At 43.7% G+C, this 22,010-nt stretch overlaps 1 protein-coding gene across 1 annotated transcript in view; it reads left to right on the top strand.

Moving 5' to 3' along the window:
* The window catches only part of DCBLD1 (discoidin, CUB and LCCL domain containing 1), a 49,490-nt gene extending 36,676 nt beyond the window's left edge, over positions 1-12,814 (top strand). Inside the window, exons 10-15 of the mRNA XM_061989824.1 lie at positions 1,932-2,079; positions 2,168-2,284; positions 3,773-3,863; positions 5,144-5,193; positions 7,749-7,868; positions 10,481-12,814. Of these exons, the coding sequence (XP_061845808.1) occupies positions 1,932-2,079; positions 2,168-2,284; positions 3,773-3,863; positions 5,144-5,193; positions 7,749-7,868; positions 10,481-10,992 (1,038 nt within the window). The 3' untranslated portion in view covers positions 10,993-12,814. The remainder of the gene's footprint in view (positions 1-1,931; positions 2,080-2,167; positions 2,285-3,772; positions 3,864-5,143; positions 5,194-7,748; positions 7,869-10,480) is intronic.
* Positions 12,815-22,010: the final 9,196 nt, after the last annotated feature.

The following is a 22,010-nucleotide window of genomic DNA, read 5'->3' on the forward strand; positions in this document are numbered from 1 at the left end:
TGACTCTTGTAAAAGCAGAGGACTGCTCGTGGAGTTGCCCTGTGGATCGAGCTCCTGCTTGTGCTGAGTTATGGTCACCAGGGACTGCCCTGCTCCTCATCCCTCACAGACAGGACTTTTCTGACACAAGACTCTGGATACAACCTATGTGTGTTAGGAATCAATGTAACTGAACTTAAAATACATGCTCTTACACCAAAATGCCTGTCCACTCATCAGCTTTCACAGACTCTGAGTGACTTTAACAATGGACAGATAAAAGCAGTGCCAACTAGTTCCTGCAGACAAAGGATGTGCTGCAGGGGTTTGTCTGATAACATTTTCCCCTGAAAACCTCATGTTTCCTTTCAAACAAAAAAAAAACCCCAAGAGTCCCTCTCCCTGCCCCCACAGCAGTTAAACTCAGACCTTCACTGATGATTTCTGTGGGAGTTCAGCTTGCCTGTGGATGAGGCTCTACCCAGGCCTCCATCCTGGGCAGAGCTGTAGAGAGATTCCTACTAGCTCTGATCATAGAATGGCAGGAGTTGGAAGGGACCTTTAGAGATCATCTAGTCCAACCCCTCTGCAGAAGCAGGTAACGGGGAATAATTCTTTCTGGATCCCTGAGTGTGATCTGTTCCCATTTTTAAGGATTTACAAGTTTTAAGTAAGCTGCCGACTTACAGGTTACATCTTGCTACACTTCACTAACCAGTGTGAACACACGGACTCAGCACTGCTAAATTGTGGCATGATCTTTCTCGTGATGTTGGCCCATGTCCAGTGGTACTCTGAAATAATTGCCAGACATGGTTTGGGACATAACAAAGCCCAAGGACTGGCCTTAAAAACATCTTGGATGCAGCCAGAGCTACAGGTGATGAAACAGTTTAATTGTATGGATACAGGTCACTGTACCTCTGTCCCGCACTGGAAGAGAGAAGAATCACAGCTTTTGAACTCAGTTTATACATGGGCAATTTAGCCAGATGGCCGCATGAGGCAGCTTTCCGCCTTGGTCCTTGGAGTACTCTCCTGTACCCTGTTTCTGTGCTGGTAGGAGCCAATTGATTTTCTTAGCTTGTGTGGCAAAGAATGTCACTGCACAACATTAACTGGTTGAAGATTTTTTTTAAATGTTGAACTTGGGGGAGGTGTTGGCCCAAAAAGTGACAAAGCAATCTAGTAGTGGCTGAACTGTGAAAGCTAGTGATTTAATATCTGTAGGTCTGCTGTTTTCCACAATGACTTGTTATAACAAATAATCTTATTAAAGTATTAGACATGATATGAGTTTCAGCTAAGGTGCGTGACAAAACCTATGCCGTCAGAACCCCGTGTGGCCTGGCATTTTATCTAAGATATGCCGAGTTCACTTCCCTATCTCATCAGGCTTTTAAGTTTTCCTAGATTATGCCGAAGCATCTCCAAGAACTAATTTTGCAAGAAGCATGGTTCTGCATATGAACTGAGCTGATTCTGGGAAGTACTGTGTAAGCGCAGGGAAAAGGAGACACAACTGCACAATTAACAATCACTCTTCGAGCTCCATACAGAAAACTGACCATTTTACTAAAACGTCTAGAAACATTTCACTTGAATCTTTGGTTTTTACACTTTTATCTGCTGTTGGCCAAAGGTGCTGCAGTGCTATTAAATACAAAACTATAGCGTTGTACCAGCATATGTTAACAAGAAATTACACAGCATTGAAGCAGAGTGATAATCTTTCTTCTCTTAGCTAACAGAAAAAAATGAGATTATTTGTCAGAACTAAAAAGATTATTTCTTTCCAGAACTCTTCAACTCCAAAAGTCCTGGGGCTGCATCCCAGATCATCGATATTTTAGTTTTAGGACAACAAAAATCTTTGAATTGGATGTCAGGAACACTGTGAAGAAAGAGACTTGGAAAACAGAGACAAACAATGTGCTTATGTTCCGTTGCAGGTGTTCCAAGGCAACTCCAACCCCAGTGGCATAGTCCGCAATAACTTCATCCCTCCGATAGTGGCCCGTTACATCCGAATTATCCCTCAAAGTTGGAACCAAAGGATAGCACTGAAGCTCGAGCTGATGGGGTGTCGAATAATGCAAGGTATGGGGTAAGCAGTGCTCCCTAGGCTTGGTGCCTCTGAAGCCCCCGTGCTACCGCAGTGCCACTGATGCCCGCTTGTCTTTTGCAGCTAATAGTTCGTTTACGCATTCAATGTGGCAGAAACCAAGTCAGAGCACGGAAACCTCTCTTGGAAAAGAAGACAGAACTGTTACAGAGCCCATCCCAGCGGAAGAAACTAACTTGGGTAACGCTGCTTAACGCTGCATTTTGTCTAGGATCCATCCATCACATCTTCAGCCCAGCCTGAGTGAAATTTAAACTCTCTCACAAACCAGAGCTTTTCTTTTCCCTTCAGACTTTATTAAAGGCTTATGACGGAGAGAAGAGGGAGGAGTATAGGTTTTTTTCTGTCTTAAAGCACGGAAAGAGATTGAAAGCCTAAATTTTCTCTGATGTGTAAAATATCAGGCTTTGTTTTCCCTGTCCTATTGGTATCCTTGCCATGCTTGGTAGGCGGCTCGAGGGACTATAACGAGCACTCATCAGCAATTTTTGGAGGAGCTCTTCCTCACCCTATATTTTATAATTGTTTGCAATACATGAGGCATGGTCTCACAAAAATGTCACCTGCTGTCTAGGTAACCATGACTCCTCCCAGAGCAGGTCTCCAGCTTTAAGCAGCTACAGCAGTGCATGGTTGCAAAACTAAACGCTCTTCCATAGTGCCTGTGCTCACGGGGGCTCAGACAACCTTTATTCGCATACTTCTCCCTGAATTTGCAGCTTTCCTCCTTCAATGTTGTGGAGCTAAATTCTTAGATAACGAAAAGCAAACAAAATTTGTAGCTTATGGTTACTGTTTGGTGGACTCATACACAGGAAGGAATGGTCAGACCTGCTACGCCAAACACTGCTACCTGTCAGGCTGATGATAGTTGCAGGAATGTCTCTATAGCAAAAAAAATGGTCCTGAGAAGAAATCAATGTAAGGAAAAAGCTTTTCTGAAACGGCATTGCTCTGGCCAAGAGCAAGCTCAGTTCATTTGTGCAGTGGAATGGCTAAATTGTGTCCATGTCCACTGAAAATGAAATCTACCGAGATTTCATTTGCTAAATTGTGAATACCATGTGAACACGTGTCTACTGCCTTATTCACCCAGCCAGGCAGGTGTCTGTAAGAACAGCAAATGGTGCACTGCTGACACAAGAGCCACCCCAAAGCTGATTTTCAGATCCCTGCTCTAAGTGTTATTGTGTTAGAATTTAACAGTGGCTAACCAGGTTTTTCCTTAGCTCCACTCCTGGAAATCTTTGAACTATTTTGACTGAAATGTCTCAACCACTTCAGCAGAAACCAGATACTCAGTACGTAAAACTGCAGCCTCATGTGGCAGTTCTATAAGCAACTTAACACAAAGTGTGTGCAAGTGGCTTTTAAAAAGTTACCTAGTGTAATAAGAACAAACTGCTCTTTGTAAGGATGCATATAGATGTAGAGACAACTATCAGACTTGAGAAAGTGTATTTAAGTCTTTTCATCTCAACACTGTTTCACAGAGTATGGCTGAGGAGTGGTCTTGCAGTTTTATAGCTTTACATTGTCATGCTCTCTCTCAAGGAGCGTTCCTGCAGGATTATCTGCCTCTTGCTATATTCTCTGTAGTAAAAATTACCATCTTCCATGTAATGTGCCTTTTAAACTTTTATCCTTTTTTTTCTTTAACTCATGCAGGCTTAAAGCTTACAGCTATAATTGTCCCCGTCCTCATCGTGCTTTGTCTGTTCCTGTTCTCTGGAATTTGCATCTGTGCAGCCCTACGCAAGTAAGATACTGGCTTTTGTCATGCTGGCATTTATGGCTACCCAGCTAGCTCACACGTCCAACTACGTGTGCCCTCTTTCCAGAGCCTCTTTACCAGGGTGCTGGGAATGGACCCTGTTGAGCAGGCTTCCTTTTAAGTAGAACTCAGGTCATGTCTCTGTAAATTGTACTTCTTCTTACTGTACGTCTCCCCTAGTCAGACAAAAATGAAGGTAGAGTGGATCAGAACTAGGCACTCCAGTTTGCAGTCTTGTGTAACCAGCTATTTCTTTCAGCCTACATATATCCACAAATACTAAGGTATAAAGCAATCGAAGACAGAATAGTTTCCACACGAAAGCTGAGTAAAAATTCAGTGAAGGGAGGATTTGAGCCATCTATCTGGATCATTTTCTTTCATTTCCTTCCTGCTGTGCTTCTGTTTCCCAATCCCTGGAGTTGGAGCACTTAACCTATCGGGCTGAAAGCAGAGCCCATCCCTAAGGAGTTGCACACATACACTGGTACACAGCTAAAACTGAGCCACTTCATTTCATAGAATCATAGAATGGTAGGGTTTGGAAGGGACCTTTAGAGATTATCTAGTCCAAACCCCTGCAGAAGTAGGTCCACCTAGATCAGCTCACACAGGAACGCATCCAGGTGGGTTTTGAAGATCTCCAGAGAAGGGGACTCCACACTCTCCGTGAGCAGCCTGTGCCAGGGCTCCCTCACCCTCACAGTGAAATAGTTTTTTCTTATGTTTAAATGGGACTTTTTGTGTTCCAGCTTCATCCCATTACCCCTTGTCCTGTTGCTAGATACAATAGAAAAGAGGGATGTCCCAACCTCCTGACACCCACCATTTAGATATTTGTCAATATTAATGAGGTTAATGAGATTTTTAAATATTAATGAGAACTCCAAGTGAGGGGATTGGAAGAAGCATTGCTAACTCTGATTCCTGCTACATGTCCATTCATATGAACCTGCATTTGCATCCACTGCAGAGCTGGGAAATGTTTCTGTCAGCAGATGAGGATCTGAAGTATACACAATGCTTTGGTGATGGTGCTTCTTACTCAGTTCTGCCTTGGATTCCCACTGAATCTATAAACTAGCCATAGAATTCATAAGAGTGGATCCAAAACATAACCTGAGTTGAAACACAGACATGGACACATCAAATTGATGAGTGCCAGGCATAAGGAGCTTACACAAAGGCTCTCTCTGCTGCAGCTAAGGCATGAAGCTGAAGTGCTGTGAGTGCAGATGTTTATAAATGTTTTCCTTTCCTTACAGGCGAGAAGCCAAAGGACTTTCTTATGGATTATCCAATGCTCAGAAATCAGGTTAGTGGAGAATCATGACTTTGTCCTATCCTGTCCATTGGGCCAAGAGGAAGGGGTTCATGCAGCTAGGCATGAAATGCCTATGAAATAGCATCTACATTTCCTTGTTCAAATTCGTACAAGGAAAATCCCTCTGTGTCATCCGAGTGCAGCGCCCTGAGAAACAATAGAATTTGGTTTCTCTGACAGAAAGGCAATTAGCAAAAGATCTATTACACAGAGTGCATAAATTAGCATGTAAGAGTGCTCCCAGGTGCCCTCCCTTTCCTCCCCTCCTTCAAAATACCTATTTTGTAGAAAAAAACGACGCTTTCATTTTCTTTTGCTCACAGCAGAGGGGATTGCCTTTCTCCAAGAGAACAAGGCCTAATAACTTTTTATGGCTTTAGTATTTCCATCTCACTGCCCTCCCTCATTTGGGACTGTATTTATAAAGCCTAACAATACTGAATTGTACTTCATGTGTAAAATCTGAAGAGAGGATCAGCTTGAGGATTCTGCTTTAGGAGATGAGTGCAAAATCCCAGTGAAGTATGTTCTTTGTTTCACTCAATAATACTTTCTTGAGTGGGATCTCCCTTCAGCTTGGAAGTTGAGGTTATAACTCTTTTGGCTGGCCAGTCAACTCTATAGGGGAATATCCTTCTGAATCTCAGCTTGCCATGGAAAAAAGAAATCACTAAGCAATTCACATCTCTCTTGACAAGTGCTTTGCAATAGCTCAGCTCCAAAATTTCATCTCTCAGCAGGTGGTGACGTCAGTGAAAGGAATGCTGTTACCCACTGCAGCTCGTCCTCATTAGAAAATTAATTTGTACTTAACATCATATTTGTTAATACGATTTTTCGAGGTCACATCATAATCCTTTCTCGCTTGCTAATGAGGACAAATCCCAAGAAATTGGAGATAGCCTCTTATCCACTCAGTTCATTTGTTGCATGCGTGCTTTGTAACTCAAGCTCCTAAGCCCTTGTGAACCAGACTTGGGACTTAAAAAGCTGGGAGCCAAACCCAACTCTCTGCAGACCTGCTGTCGTGGGCTCTAGGCAAGTGGCTGACACCCTGGATTTTTTTCTCTTTTGTCTCAAAAGGATGTTGCGAGAACAAATTAATTGATGAGTGCAGGTGCTCAGATACAAGGAAATTGAAGTGGTACTGGTCTATGGGGAAAAAGAAGATATTTTTAAGTATTGTTTTTGCCACATAAGCAATAGAAAAACAAGTAATTGATTTGAAGCTGATGTTTTACTGATATACTTTTTAAAGCATTGGTGCAGGTACCTAGAGAGTTTTCTTGTCAAGAAAATCACAGAATCACAGAGTGGTGGGGGTTAGAAGGGGCCTCTAAAGTTCATCCAGCCCAACCCTCCTGCTAAAGCAGGTTTACCTAGATCAGGTGACACAGGAACACATCCAGGTGGGTTTTAAAAAACTCCAGAGAAGGAGATTCCACAGCCTCCCTTGGCAGCCTGTACCAGGGCTCCCTTAACTCTCCCAGGAAAGAAGTGTTTCCTGAAATGGAACTTTCTGGGTTCCAGCTTTTGTGCATTACCCCTAGTGCCATCATTTGACACTACAGAGAAAAGTGGTGCCCCATCCTCCTGACATACACCTTTTAAATACTTTTATTAATGAGGTCCCCCTGCAGTCTCCTCCAGGCTGAACAAGCCCCAGTTCCTGCAGCCTTTCCTCATAAGAAAGATGCTTCAGTCCCCTGATCATCTTGGTGGCCCTGCCCTGGACTCTTTCCAGAAGTTCCCTGTCCTTGGGCTGGGGAGCCCAAAACTTGACACAGGACTCCAGATGAGGCATCACCAGGGTGGAGTAGAGGGGGAGCAGGACCTCCCTTGGCCACACTCTTCTTGATGCATCGCAGGATGCCATTGGCCTTCTTGGCCACCAGGGCACATTGCTGGCTTATGGTTAGTTTATTATCAATAAAGACTCCCAAGTCTCTCACTGCAGAGCTGCTCTTCAGCTGTTCAACCCCCAGCCTGTACTGTTGCAGGGGGTTGTTCCTCCTCAGATGCAGGACTGTGCACTTGTCCTTGTTGAACCTCATGAGGTTCCTCTCTGCCCAACTCTCAAGCTGGCTGAGATCCCGCTGAATGGCAGCACAGCCTCTGGGGAATCAGCCAGTGCTCCCAGTTTGGTGTCATCAGGGAACTTGCTGAGGGTACACTCTGTCCCCTCATCCAGGTCGTTGATGAAGATGTTGAACAAGACTGGCCCCAGAACCGATCCCTGTGGAACTCCACTGGCCACAGGCCTCCAACTCGATTCTGTGCCACTGATCACCACCCTCTGGGCTCTGTCATTCAGCCAGCTCTCGATACACCTCACTGTCCGCTCATCTTCTATAGAGTTTCATTTTCACTCAGAAATCCCAGTTTACGATTCACTTTTCCCCTTCACCCTCTAAATTTAGGGGGCTTTTAAAACTGTTTTAATATACTGACAGAATTAAGTACACCAACAAGAAAACTTTCTGATAAGCCTTCTGATTGTGTTTTAACTCACTGATAAACCTTCTATTTTTATTTTTTTATTGTAGGTTGTTGGAAACAAATCAAGCAGCCCTTCACCAGACACCAGTCAACTGAATTTACCATCAGCTATAATAATGAGAAGGAAACACCACAAAAACTTGATCTTGTCACCAGTGACATGGCAGGTAACAATTGCTTCCCCTACAATACATCAGTTTTGCTCTGTGTGCAGAGCAGGTAACGGGGAGAGGGATTGAGCCAGCCATGTTACAAGCTTCAGCTCTCATGCACGCTGAGGCCTGGGAACAGATTTATCTGTGTTCCTCCCAGACACATAGTGAAGCAGCTAAATATACTAGGGGCCAAAAGATCACTATTTTGGACATTTTTTCTTGGAGTTGTTGTTTCCTGACTCTAACATAGTTACAGCTGAAGGTAATGGATGGAAGGCACTCAGGTGTCAGGGCAGGGAGAGGAGAGGAGAGGAGAGGAGAGGAGAGGAGAGGAGAGGAGAGGAGAGGAGAGGAGAGGAGAGGAGAGGAGAGGAGAGGAGAGGAGAGGAGAGGAGAGGAGAGGAGAGGAGAGGAGAGGAGAGGAGAGGAGAGGAGAGGAGAGGAGAGGAGAGGAGAGGAGAGGAGAGGAGAGGAGAGGAGAGGAGAGGAGAGTTTGCTGACAAATTTTTGTGTTTTGATTTGAACACAAATGTCTCTGGAAATGGAACAAAACATAGTGCCACTCGGTGCTGAGCAAACAGAAAAATTACTTGGTTTATGGTGGGATTTCATGCCTAGCTGGAAGTCCTGTTGAGATCCCCATGCAGGTTTCCTGGTGCCTAAAATATTTTGGAGATGAGGCCCCCTGAAGTGGAAACAGGTAGGTGAGGGAGAAGTCAAAACACAACCACAGTGCTTCTCTCCTGTGCTACCTTGGCTCCAGGTCACTGTTTGGATAGAGCAAATCCCCATATCAGTACTATTTGCCTCCCAAAGGGACGTTTTTTTTAATTCATCCTCTTAGCACATCTTATTCCTGCCTAGTTTAGTCTGTCTGGAGACCAACGGTTTCATGGGATCAGTGATCAGCAATCTTCCAGAAAGATTAATTTGCTGTTTCCAGCCTCCAGGCCTTAGAAATTCCTTTGAATTTCTCTGCTGCGTTTGGCAGAGTAAGACATTTAAAACACAAACGGGTGGTTACTGTAATTCCATATGGTGCTACCCTGCATATCTTTCAAGGATGGTTTCAGTCCTTCACAGAAACTTTCAATATAAATATGCAGAAACCTATGAAAGCAGTTTTATTTCAAGAAGGAAAGGGAGTGAGAAAAAAGGTTGCTCACGAATCATGGCTATCTGTCTCTCCCAGATGCATTTGAGGGGTTTCTGCTCCCTGTGTCCTCCCCTCCTGCATGTGGGGGAAGTCTTATCCCCCAGCCCAGCCAGGCAGCTCCCCAGCATTAGCATTTAACCTAATTAAGAAACACAAATAAAACATGAATGCAGCTCAGAAGCGTGCCATTGAAAAATGTAAGTGCAGAGAGCATGCAACTTCTGCACAGAGGTTAACATGCCACGTGAGACCCTCTCTGCCTACCGGCTCCCAAAGGCAGGCAGGAGCAAGTCGCAAGGCTTCATCCCGAGCGAGGGAGGTTGCTGGGGGTGGTGGCAGCGACGCCGGGGAGAGCTGCACCGCTTACTTAGTGAAATATCATTACACCTTCGCCCTACATGCTGAAGTTTGGGATGTAGCCAGGAACTGCCAGAAAGATTCACAGGACATATGGGATCGAATTCGACGCTCATGTCAGATGAACTGCGGTGCCAGAACAGAAACTGAGCTAACTCCTTCACGCCTGCGTCAAAACATGATACTTTTAACAGTGTCACTTACTAGAGCTGTTCAGGCCACCGTATGTATCCGTAAGAGATTATCACTAGCACCGAAACGAGGAAGTTAGAATGTCGAGTTTTCTTGTAATAGCTGTACTGGATTTTTTGAAAACCCTCTTAGTTGAGCTCTCCATCTTGCATGGCAGCCTGGCATCTGCCTCGCCTAGAGGTGCAAACGCATGCTTCTTGAGGCTGCATCTCGCTCCTTGCTCCTGCTCCAGACGTTTGCCCGTCCCCAGCTCTCTCCCCACCCTCCCCCTTGACCAGAGTGACTGCCCGGTTCCTCCAGCAGCTCTGGTCCCACTTTTCCTCCCACGGCTCATCAGCAGCGCTGAGCTGGCTTAGCATGTTTCACACTTCCCTTGACTCTCTTGGCTGCTGTTCTAACTTCATCCAGCTTGTCAGTCAGCTACTGCAAGATGCCTTTTAAATAAAGCCGGCACTTGGTTGAGCTTGTTAAGAATCCTCTGGGTATTTTAATTATTCCCAAAGCAGAGCACTTGTTTTGGAGAATTTCTTGTCCGTGGATCTTCATGCGGTGCCCTTTGTCCAGTTTGTTGCTAATTTGGTGTTGACTTCTCTCTTTTTCCTAGAGCTTTTCACTATACTCCAGAAACGATGTTAATTTATTTAGGTGGGTAAGTTGGGAAAGAGAGGGAGGAAGCAGGAAAAAGAGTGGCAGATTGGAGCTTCTCTGTGGAAGAGCTTCTGCCACATTCTGCAATGCTTGTTCGATGAAGGAGGTTATAGGACCAGTGGTGGGGAAAGGTTTCCCCACATCCTTGCCGACAACAACGTGTTTGATACAATAACCGAGTCATTGTTCAGCATAATATATCTATGCATAAGTATTATACACATAAAATAAGCAATCTGTGCCTTATTGAGCAGTTCATGCTTCCTTTTAGATTACCAGCAGCCTCTCATGATCGGGACTGGGATGGTAACACGGAAAGGATCTACTTTTCGGCCCATGGATGCCAAAGACGAAAGGGGGAGTTCAGAATTGGAAACCCACTACCACTGTCCGCAGAGAGCCAACCGGCACGAGTATGCTCTGCCCCTCACCAGCCAAGAGCCCGAATACGCCACCCCCATCATAGAGCGGCACATCACCAGAGAAAACAATTTCCCCTCTGAAAATGGCTACAACGTACCCGTCCTCTCGTCTCAGAAACACTCCCTTTCTGCCGGCAGCTTCTCTAGTTCGTGTAAGAGCGATGCCAGGAATGGAGACTATCAGACACCCCAGAGTGTCCTAAACTATGACAAACCCAAAGTTAATGGTGTTCTGGCCTCCGTGAGCTACAGCACAGACTACCAGAAACCTCAGCCCAGTGCCCTTGGGAGCGAGGGTTACTCAACACCCAGAGACTGCCTCAAGCCAATAAGCCAGACAGCAATGACAGCTCTCTTGTGATCTGCCGAGCAGGAGAGACGCGGTGTGCGGGAACGTCGCTGCACAGCTTTCTGAAGTGAAAAACTCGGTTTGGAGGGGACTCTGCTGCAGGAGGCAGAAGGCAAACAAGCCCTGTGTACATAATATTGCAGTCTTGCTGGGTTTTGACATCTGAAGAAAGCATATGCTGTTTATCACTGTTTATAGCAAGAGAGATGTTATCAGTGAAGACTGTACATCTTATTTTCTGTAACTGATCTCAGTGCTCCGTTTGCAATGTGTGCAATTTGTACATAGCTTTTATTTAAGGAGAATTTCTTAAGTTTCCTTTTCACCTGGCAGACTGAAACGGTTGCAGAAATGCTTATTTAAGAAAAACAAGCCGCCTCCTCCTCCGTCTTCATTTTACCTGCTGTTGTACTGGCAGCTGTAAATGGTGCATCTTACAGTTGTGATGATTCACATCCTTTCCTACGATAACTGACGATAGGGCATCGCTGCAGTTCTTACTGGAAGGGTAGAAGCAAAACTACTTGAAGCGTAACATGCATGAGAGAAGGCAGCTGAGCATTTAAATACAGTGCTCAAACCCACCTTCCTGGCTGCTTTTTTAGCAGCAATTCTTACGTGCTTGAATTTCATCTAGAGTATGAGCTCAGCCCCTCTAACTTGCTATTCATGTTAGAAACAGGTAGAAAGGCTGAAACCAGTTTTGGGTTCAAACCATGGTGATCACTCTGCAATAGAGAAAAAACCTCACAACAGCAAACAAAACAAACGACAAAACCAACACCTGTCAATCTGGTTTTGGTTTGGGTTTGTTTGTTTGTTTTTTCCCAGGAAGGGTGTGTGGAAACAAAATGTGAAGTCACAGCTGAGAATTAAATCCTGTCTGAGCCCCAGCTGAGGCTTTTGCTGCTAAACTATAAGGAAATTTGTTCCTTGGCACAAAGCAGCAAACTTCCTGAACTCTTCATTGCTCCACTAGGCATTTTTTTCTGTCTCATAAATTTAGTGTCACGTTTCCATTTTAAATATTTTGGCTAAGTAAGTAAAACACAGTGGTCTGTGGCTTACTGTTGCGGTTCAATTTGCAAGGCAGCAGATCAGCACAGTTGTTTTCAAACAGTTTTTCTTTTGCAGCTAACATTACCTTCAATCCTGTTTTTTGGACAAACTTGAAAAAGCGTGGGGACGGGTGCAATGTATCGCACAGTGGTTGGCTCCTCTTTCAGCAGAGGCGTTGTCAAAGCGAAACAGCTTCTGGTAGGGACTGGGACCGCCTGCTGCCCTTATGCCTGCAGTGCTTGGAACGTCACTTTGAATTTGAAAGCTTGTACTAAAATGTCAAGAAGCGATATACTTCCAGGAAGGAAGAATGGTGCTATATTTAAATTAAGCAGGAGGTTGGAGAGCAAGACCAGTAAACCTTGACCTCTGGAAAGACTTATCTGAAAGCCCTCCATTTCTTTGTCTATGAACTGAGGATGACTTTCAAAGGATGCAACTAAGATCTGTGGCCTTTCCAATCCTTGGGTGGAAAGTGCTGTCGGAGTACAGACCAGTTGCAGTGATACTACTCACAACCGTCGCTAACTCCAGCCATTTACCCGACATTAAGGCAGGCTCTTTAGTGGGTTCTTTGCATAAGCTTGTTTTGTGGCCTCAAGCGGGCCCTTCCCTCACGCTGCCGCCCCGTGCATGCCATTCCCATGCAAAGAAAGAGTCAAGGTAACCTCGTAGCCTTCCCGTGGTTGCTGTCAATAATGGTTTCTGTGAAATGTCTAAAACACCTCAGGTCCTGAAGTGAAACAGCAGCAGCCTGTTTGTTAGACCGAGCTGGGCGGTGTTGTTTACCTTCTGTTGTTTACATGTCAGTGTAAATAAAGAACACTGGTATTTGTAAATCAGTCACACAGGGCCTGCTGCTTCACTCGACTCGATCATCGCTGCACGCCCACTCTCGTCACATCTCCCGCAGGGTGAGAAAGCAGCGTTCCTTACAGCCTGCAAAAGTGCCAGTTGCGCTGCTGCGATCCGTGGCCCTGCTGTGACAGGCTAAAAAAAGCTTTGCCCACTGCCCCATGTAGCCCCGCTCTCCTGTCTGTAACAGCTCTGAAGAAGTACCCCCGGGCAAACCGCCCATGCCTGGCCCTGCTGCTGGATGTGTATAATTGAGGAAAGGATGAGGGTGCCATCCTGATGAGCCTGAAATCCATATTCCACCCACGCAGCTAATTAGCCTGACTTGTCACTTTACAAACAAGCAGTGCTCGGTAACAACTCCCCACTTCACGAGTCACCTATATAATGCAGCAGCATAATGGCCCAGGCACAAGGTGACCCTGCTTGTATTACAATAATAAAACTCTGAGTGGCGAAGAAGGCCAATGGCATACCGGGGTGTAGTGTGGGCAGCTGCCCGGGGAGGCCATGGAGTCTCCTTGGGAGGGTTTCAGAACCTACCTGGACGCATTCCTATGTGACCTGACTGAGGTGAACCTGCTTCTGCTGGGAGGTTAGACTGGATGATCTCTAGAGATCTCTTCCAACCCCTACCATCCTGTGATTCTATGATCCCCATTTCTGATGCTATTCAAACCCATCTTAACCCAACCGGTTTAGCCTAATGAAAAGTTTGGTCTCAACATGCACCCTGCTTTCATCCTTACTCCCATCAAAAACCCTGCAAAACTGAAAAAAAATGTCTTTAAATAAATTCCCAAGCATCTCCGTCCTCCATCAGGCTGGCTTGGTGCCAGTGGGAATGGAGGCAGCTCACAGCTTCCAGTCACTGCTGCGATGCTTCATGGTTCACATCTGCGTGACTGCCAAGGGCAGTTAAAATAAAAGGCCTTGGGCTTCTCCACCTTGGTCCAGGAAACAGGAATTCTGTAGCGACCCTAGCAGCAAATATAAAAGGGAACTTCCTACCCATGTAGTCCCTCTACCCTGACAGCGGTGGAGGAAGGAAATGGAGGAAGGAAAAGAGACTGCCTGAATCTTCTTGGTGGTAATGCTTGTCCTCATATTCCTCCTCTGAATGGCTTCTTACGTACTGGTACATCAAACTACATCAGCTTGTTCTCATTGTCAAAACCAGTCGCAGGTATAACACTGGTAGCCTTATCAAACATCATGCATTTATAAGCCTTCCTTCCATGTTAAAGTATGCACCATTTTGAGACATTTACACACTTGGTAGTTCTGAGCCTTTCCAGCATCTCCAGAGATTGCCTGAGAGCAGAGCCCGACCCTCTCGTAGATGGAGACTTTCAATAGTATTTCCAAAACAAACTTCTTCCGTGAGCAGGCCCTCCCAGTAGGGCGGAACACTAAAACCAAGCCAGAGTTTACAAGAAGGTTAAATATTAACTGATCATAGCAGTAAGGTCCTTCTTGTCCCAGCTGCTGTTGCCTCTGACTTTGCCAGGAATGGGGTCACACTCTGTAACTGCACATATCTCTGACCAAGGGAACTGAAGACGGCAGCTCTCGAGGTAAGAAAGTGTAAAAGGTGATATAAGCTACCTATAACTGAAAACCCAAAATGACAGCTTAGCATGCATCCCCAGCTAGTGCTTTCAATTTAAACAAACAAACAAACAAATGGACAAAAGCCAGCTACAACAAAAGTCCCCAAAACACCATGGCAAAAATACAAATGTTCTTTGTTCTCACTTGCTTAGATTAGGAAATAGGTTTTGAATTCTTATTTCTTCTGTCAAGTACCTTTCCAATGCTCAGTACTTCCCCCCCCCCCAAATCAAGCATAATTTTAAATAGTATTTCCTTATTTCTTTCAATTTCTAAAGTTTCGATATTGGATATTAAACCCTATCTTAGTACTTTCCAGAATCTTTACATCTGACAGGCAATAGATTGCAATTAGTCCTTGACTTGCAGATTGGAACTAGGATTTTCTCAGCTCAACAGATGTCCTATTCACTCACAGCATCACCTGCTGTCTTTTATGCTTTCTCTGGATGAAGCCTTGACCTCACCTCCCTCTCAAATACCATCCATAGGATGGGTTCCACCAGCTCAGTAGCAGCAGTGGGCTGCATAGGTGGGGGAAGGCAGGAGAAAACCAGCATGGCCAACCTGCATACTCTTCACTCAATGAGTATTTTAACCCCTGAGCTAACTTGGGAGCAGTCACAGCAGTGCCTCTAGCACCTGTGGGTTTTAAAACGAGGGATCTCTCTGCTTCGTTCTTTAAAATAAACTCCATGAGGTTGGATTCGAGCCATTAGAAGCAGGTTGTGAATCCCGTGGCTTGTCTGCATCACTGGCATGACTAAATCCCAGGAAGACTGAGTTTTTAATGCAGACTTTCTTCAGACTTTTTCCCAGCGACTGCCATTTGGCAGTTCTCCACTCTGTGGGCAGATTTTAGTGGAGCCCCGTCTGAGGTATGAAATATTCCCTACGCAGAATGGCAATGTCAGGCTGTAGGTCCCGTTACAGGAGCAGACTGTGCTTAACTGTTTGGCAGATCGCTGTCATTAAAACACACAGGAATTGGTTTTCCATGGTCCTGGAGTCTCCTATTCCATGCAGGCGTAGGGTAAGGATTGTTGCACTCTCTCCAGCACTGCTCCATCATTTCCAGACTCCCTGGATGCATTGTGAGAAACTGAGCTGCTCCAGAATTCATCTCCATTGCACTGGAGGAAAACGGTCTTGTGGCCATTAAGAGAAATGCAGAAGGCAGCAGAAGCTTTTCAGGGTCCAGGTGATCTAACCTGTATCTGCAATACAGAGCAAACCAGCACTAGTAACTAGCAGAGCCCGTGCCTCTGACCTACACTCACTGTGTGAAGGGAAACTCCCCCAAGCCAGTTCTGCTGTGATATCCTCAAGTAAGCCCTAATTTTGTGTTCATATAATACTGGTGGCAATCATCTGATGTGAGGACTCACTCACTTGCTATTACTGAGGGATCTGAAAACCACAGCAGGGAAGCACTGTTGCTTTAATAAATTACACTGTTTACACTAAGCTATGCTAACATCCTTTGACCTTAAAATGGTAGTGTTGCATTTCAACAACATCTTCAAAAATGTGCATATAAATTCACCACTGAGGTTAGTTAATAAAAACTAAATGAAGTCCAATTATTTGTCTTCCAAAACGAAGGCAAGCCAGTAATTTTTCTCCAGGGTGTGCTAATTCAGTCCAGGAGAACAAGTAACAGAAAGTAAAAAAACAACAGTTTTGTGACACCTTGGAAAGGAGACAGTGATGTCATAGCAGTCTTGCAGGGTCAAGCAGCTGCTGAAAAGTAACCTCATAGAAATCTATTGGTATTCTTTTATTCACCCTTTCTCCAAAACAAGGTTAGGTTTGCTCAGTGAGTAAGAGCTTCCCTAGCCTGCAATCAGTCTGGACCAAAGGAATGACAAGGTTATGTTATTGCATTCCTTTTTTTTTGCCTTTTTTCTTATTTTCCATATTCTATTCTTTCCAATGTCAGCTATGATGTGAGCTTGTACTGACCTCCAGCCTCCGCTGTGTTAGTACAGCATGGGGTAAATGAAGCAATAACTTCTGCTTTCATTTGAAACTCACCAGTGTTGATACCTATATCGAAAATCACTCTGCCATAGCTTTGTGGGGCTAACAACACCCAACAATATTACAAAGAAGCAGCAGCAACATCTATGAATTATTGAAGACAATAAATTTCAAAGAATATGCTTATTTAAAGGGAAGCTGCCATTTCTGCACAATCACTTTAAAACTTAAAATAGAAACCTCTCCCGAGGGCTTCTTTTTTTGAAGCTCCCTCAGTATAGTCTTGCCGTCCATTAAGGACATGCGAGAAGGGGTTAGATAAGATATTTCTAAACTAGATAAAGTATTTCTAAACTACATAAAGACAAGAGGGAAGACATCCTTAGTTGGGGAAACCTCATGTTATCCATGATAAGGAGGATGCCTAGCATCTGACTTTCTGTGCTATCTTGTTGTGTAGTCTGGACATAAGAATTTGGAGACTTTTTCATACAAACTTCACTATATTTGTTTAAGCTTGGCCTCACATTATGCACCCTTGAGTCTTGGAAAACATCTGCCATCTACAGTACACAGAGGTTATTCAGTAACCTCTTGTCCTGGCCTAAGTGAATTTGTTATTTAGTCACTCACAACACAGCTAAATGAGCTGCCCTGTGACATCCAAGAGATTATCATCCTGTTTATTTTTGTATAGTCATGGGTATTACACAGAGAAATCCAAAGAGGGGAAAACTTGATTAAAGCACATCACAATTTTTCAGCATGGCAAGAACTATAAGCCAACATATATGACATAGTAGTTACTTATGCTGTCCCTATTGACCACCCTGAACTGACCTCAGTAGTCCGTAATTTTGACTACACACAAAGTTTTTTAACAGACCTTACTGGAAAAGCTTTCTTAATGACCTGCATTACCTGCTCACCTGAAGAGGAACAATATCCCTAAATACATAGCATTTCCTCCTATGAGTCTGAGCTGCTAAAGAGAGTGAGAAAACTTACAATGTAACAAATTATTCAAAGCCTGTGATGGTCTTTCAACCAGATCAGTCTACAACAGACAATAACAGACTTTAAAAACACATGTATGCTGCCTACTAGAAGGCAGGCAAAAGCGTAATGCCAAAATTCTGGGCTTAAAAGAAATGTCAAGAACAATTTATTACAAACAAGACAGCAGGGGCTGAAACCTGACCCACGACAGAGAGCTTATCAGAAGTCCTCTTCCATGAGAAGTGGCAGACAGCAGACAAGATGGTGACTCTTGCCATAAAAGAAGTGGAGAAAAGACCACAGCAAGTCACTTTAGCCACATACCCAGCCCCTAGTCTGAACAATTCAACACCTAGAGCATGTACAAGAAACCTCAACCTTTACAAATGTGTTTTGCACACCTTGATTTCTGTGGCCCAGGCAACCATTTCACAGATGGGCAGATATGCTACCACTTATCCAGAGCTTTAGCAACAAATCAAGCCCACCCAAAAATGTAAAGGTCTCTGAAAACACCGATTACAAACCTGTGAAAAGTCTTCTGACATGCAAGGAGAGAAGATAGGGGTGATAAAGACTAAGAGCAAGCAGACCTCACTTGAAGAGGCAGCTTTTCTTCACATCTATGGCTAAGCTTTTTATCCTTAAGTGACACCATCTGTTCTGACAGACAGTTTTATAAAATTTGAATAAGGTGACCTGGATAAAACATGCCTGCTATATGGAAATGCCACAGTCATATGTGGTCGTGGAAAGGTTGTGGACAGCTCATGCAACTGCTCTTCCACCAATATCCAAGCGCTTTCAGCATCTTGTCATAAAAGGCAGCACAAGCCTCTTTTGACATCCCGCAACACAAAGTAGGCCACACTTTTGGTAACAAGGTTGCAATAACTTTTCTAGTGCTGAGCTGATGGCATCTATAAAAAGACACCCCTTCAGGGTAAATATTTTTTATAGGTAATTTTTTGATAGATCAAGTCCTACTCCATCCCCCTCATTTATAGTATCGTCATGTCACTGTACAAAGACCATCATCAAAGACATAAATATTTTATTGTACAGTTTTTCTGTTTTAATCTTTTACTGTACACTGACAAGTTCACTGATACCCTGGTTGATCACAACAAACAAGGTCTGGAGACAGCGCTATCATTTGATAGACATTGGAAACAAATAGTAGTAAAGACGATGAGTCAATGTGAACTGACCTTCCTCTTTCCTCTAACCACGAAGCTTCTGTCTGGAACTAGACTAGATCAAAATGTAATCACGGTCTATTTTTTTCACTTCTCCTTGCCACAGTTTGACATGACCATAGGCAGCCTCTGTTCCAGCAAAGATCCCAGGAATGTAACAAGGCTGCTTGCTTATCATGATTAAAGGGCACTAGTAACATGCAGGTAGGAGCACTTATAAACCTGTGTCTCATTAACAAGTCCCAAATCCAGAGTTCTAAGAAATTATAAGTGTCTCTGTACGTGTGCTCGTACATATGCCACATTGATATAGAGGATAATTTTTACCATGTATCATCTGCAAAGCTACAGGACATGAACTAGAGTGGATATTCGTTTTCTTAAGAGTACATATTACTAGAAATAATTCTCCAGAACAAAACCAACAACCACTTCCCAAAGCAACAGGTTCCCGTGAGGCACGTTAATACTGAAGATCTGAAGGAAGCTGCTGCCCCCTTTTGGCACTAAATATAAATGCAGATACTTAGCACTGAAAACAAAGATTCTGATCGTAAATTGCAACTACTAAATAACAGACAAGTTTTGGTGTTGAAAAAGAGCATAAAACTGAGATAACGCAAAGTACACTTGCCTGTTACACTTACCCGATCCCTCAAGACAGTCACGTTCATTTGTTACAATAGAATGGTCTTAATACACAGGCGTGTCATGTCTCTCATTTTAAAATAAAATCAAAGCTTGTAATACGTAACCTTGATTCAAAGCAACCACTTCTAGAGCACAACAGATCCAAAAAATCTCTTTTGGCTCCCTGAATTGTCTTATGGTACCCTTATATCTGTCATAAATTAACAGAACATCTGAACTGTCACACTGAACAAAAAAGATTGGCTAAACAAGAAACTGTGCAGCTACAAAAAAATCTCCACTTATATCAAAAGTCAATTCCTCAGTTCCAAGCCAAAACCTGACAACGTTCAGCAGCTGAGGTGTGTTCTCATGGCAGGGTTTAAGTCACAGCATCCATTAGGAATCCCTTCCCACACAAGTATAAATATCCATGTAAACTATAAATTAAATCAAGATGAATTAGTGCCTTTGTAGATGTAACCCAAAGGTTCAAATTCTATACAAGGATCATCATAGGCAACTCACAGCAGCTTTCTTCCCCTACCTTTAGCTGAGGAAAGGTCAACAGCAGCAAACTCACTACAGGTTGTTCTGACAGGGAAAGAGCAGGGACATCCCATTTCTTGTCGTCGGGAAAAGCGTTCAGGGCAAGGACATTTCCAGCAGCATAAGCCCAGGGGACCGAATACGTAACTACTTCAGCTCAGCAGCATGACTGTTAATGCTTCTATTCCCCTAAAGGAATTGATAACAAACATAAACACTTGGACAACAGCAAATAACTATCAGAAAACATTTTCATGACAAGAGGGTCTATTCCATTTTACAGCAGCAATATTTCTGCAAGCATTTAGTCAGTTAATTGGAAAACTAAGGTTTGACTTACAGAGATTCACAGATATATTTAACAATTTGAAGACTTGCAATTTAACAGAAGTTCCTCATGGCTTCCAAGCACCTCTGACTTCCAGCACTACGTGCAATCAAAACGTGTCTGTGAATGCCTGTACATTCATTTTGTGTGGCTTTTGCATTTTTCTAACCTCCTGTTTGAGACTAAGCCCCTGAAAACCAGTCATCAGAGAGCCAAGGGCACCACAACTCATGGAGGTTAAGCCAGGGAGGTGGCTCAGGCCACAGTTCAGAGAGCAGTGCTTCTGCATCTCAAAAAGGAAATTGGAAGAAATATAACATGGCAAAAACTTGAGGAAAATGTGATCATTATCTCCAGGAGACAGTTACAAAGAAAAAAAAAACCAGCACAATCTTAACCAGATTTCCTGAATCCTTTTTTGGGGATCAATGCACTTTCAACATACCTCTCATTGGGGACTGGAAGAGCATTGTCCTGAAGAGCCTTCAAAACACTGGCATCTCCGAAACTTCCCCTAAGTGAAGAAACAAGCCTTGGCACACTAAGTAGAAGGCTGACAAAGAGACATCAAGTAATTTTGACAGCTGATTGAACTAAACACTTGTAAAGTATATGGAAAATTTAAGCCAAGTGTCTTCAGTTTTCCCCTAAAAAGGTAAAAACCATGGAAAAATATCACTTATCCTCATTCAGCCATTTGGCTTAGAAGCCCCATTTGTGTCCCATGCGGTACTGGTGCGGGCATCAGGAACAGATACCAAAGTGGGCCTACGGCAGGGGTACACCAGGCAAACACAGATGAGGCAAGGCTACTCTCAAACATATGAAGCAACAACTGCCTTGTTGAGAAGAAAAACCAAAAGAGTTGAGTATTTTTCCTTCAAAGTCAGCATGTTTGACGCTTCACAGCTCTCGAGTTGCCTTCCAACTCCTGAAGAACTGAAAATGACATCATCATATTGGAAAAGACACACTCTGGACAAAATGCAAGCTTGAAATGTTTTAGATATTTTTCTTTTCAGGTTGTTGAGCTGAGGTTTTAAGCAGAAAAAAGATGGACTCCTTACACACACACTGAATCAGGATGTGCTTCTCTTCTTTCCTATCATGTGTGGATCTCTGGGAAAAAAAACAGAGGCCTGTTCATGGTCATTGGGAGCAGCCTCTGGCATTCTTCAGTCACGCACTGGGACACAAAGAAACTTGGAATAACGTTCCTTGGCCTCAGCTGATATAAAGAAATCTCTTTTTTTTCCTCCTCTTCCACCTGTTTCATTCTAATTCATAGCTGCCTCTTCTTGTTTTATGACTCCAGTAACTAAGTTTTTTCTCCTTTCCTCCCTTCCATCTGCTTAAGGTCACCCATACCTAAACCCCTCCAAAAACTTGAGCTAAAAAATAAGTACTTGCAATTTTAGCCCTCACCAATGTGTATTATACATCTCCTAATTGAACATGACTCAGCCTTGTCTACTGCGACGGTTCCTACTCTGTCTTCTACTCTCTGCTTCTGCTTTCATATCCTAAACCATTAAGTAGTACCATAATTATACTACAACAGAGCTACCACACCACATCCTTTTATTTGGACTCCCTGTTCATCCAGACGGACTCGCCACTTTGGGACAAGATGACCTCTTGAGTGCAGGTGATAGATTGTGGTTTTAAATATGTTGTTTGAAACACAAACCAGACAATTCAAACAAAACAACTTTAAGTTCTATTTTTTAGTCCTGATATTATAGTGTAAGACTGCAATTATTTCTTTTATTGGAAAACAGCAGAAAAAACATCTCAATTAAATGAGACGTCCT

This window comes from Colius striatus, chromosome 2 (genome assembly GCF_028858725.1).
Source record: "Colius striatus isolate bColStr4 chromosome 2, bColStr4.1.hap1, whole genome shotgun sequence".
NCBI lineage: Eukaryota > Metazoa > Chordata > Aves > Coliiformes > Coliidae > Colius > Colius striatus.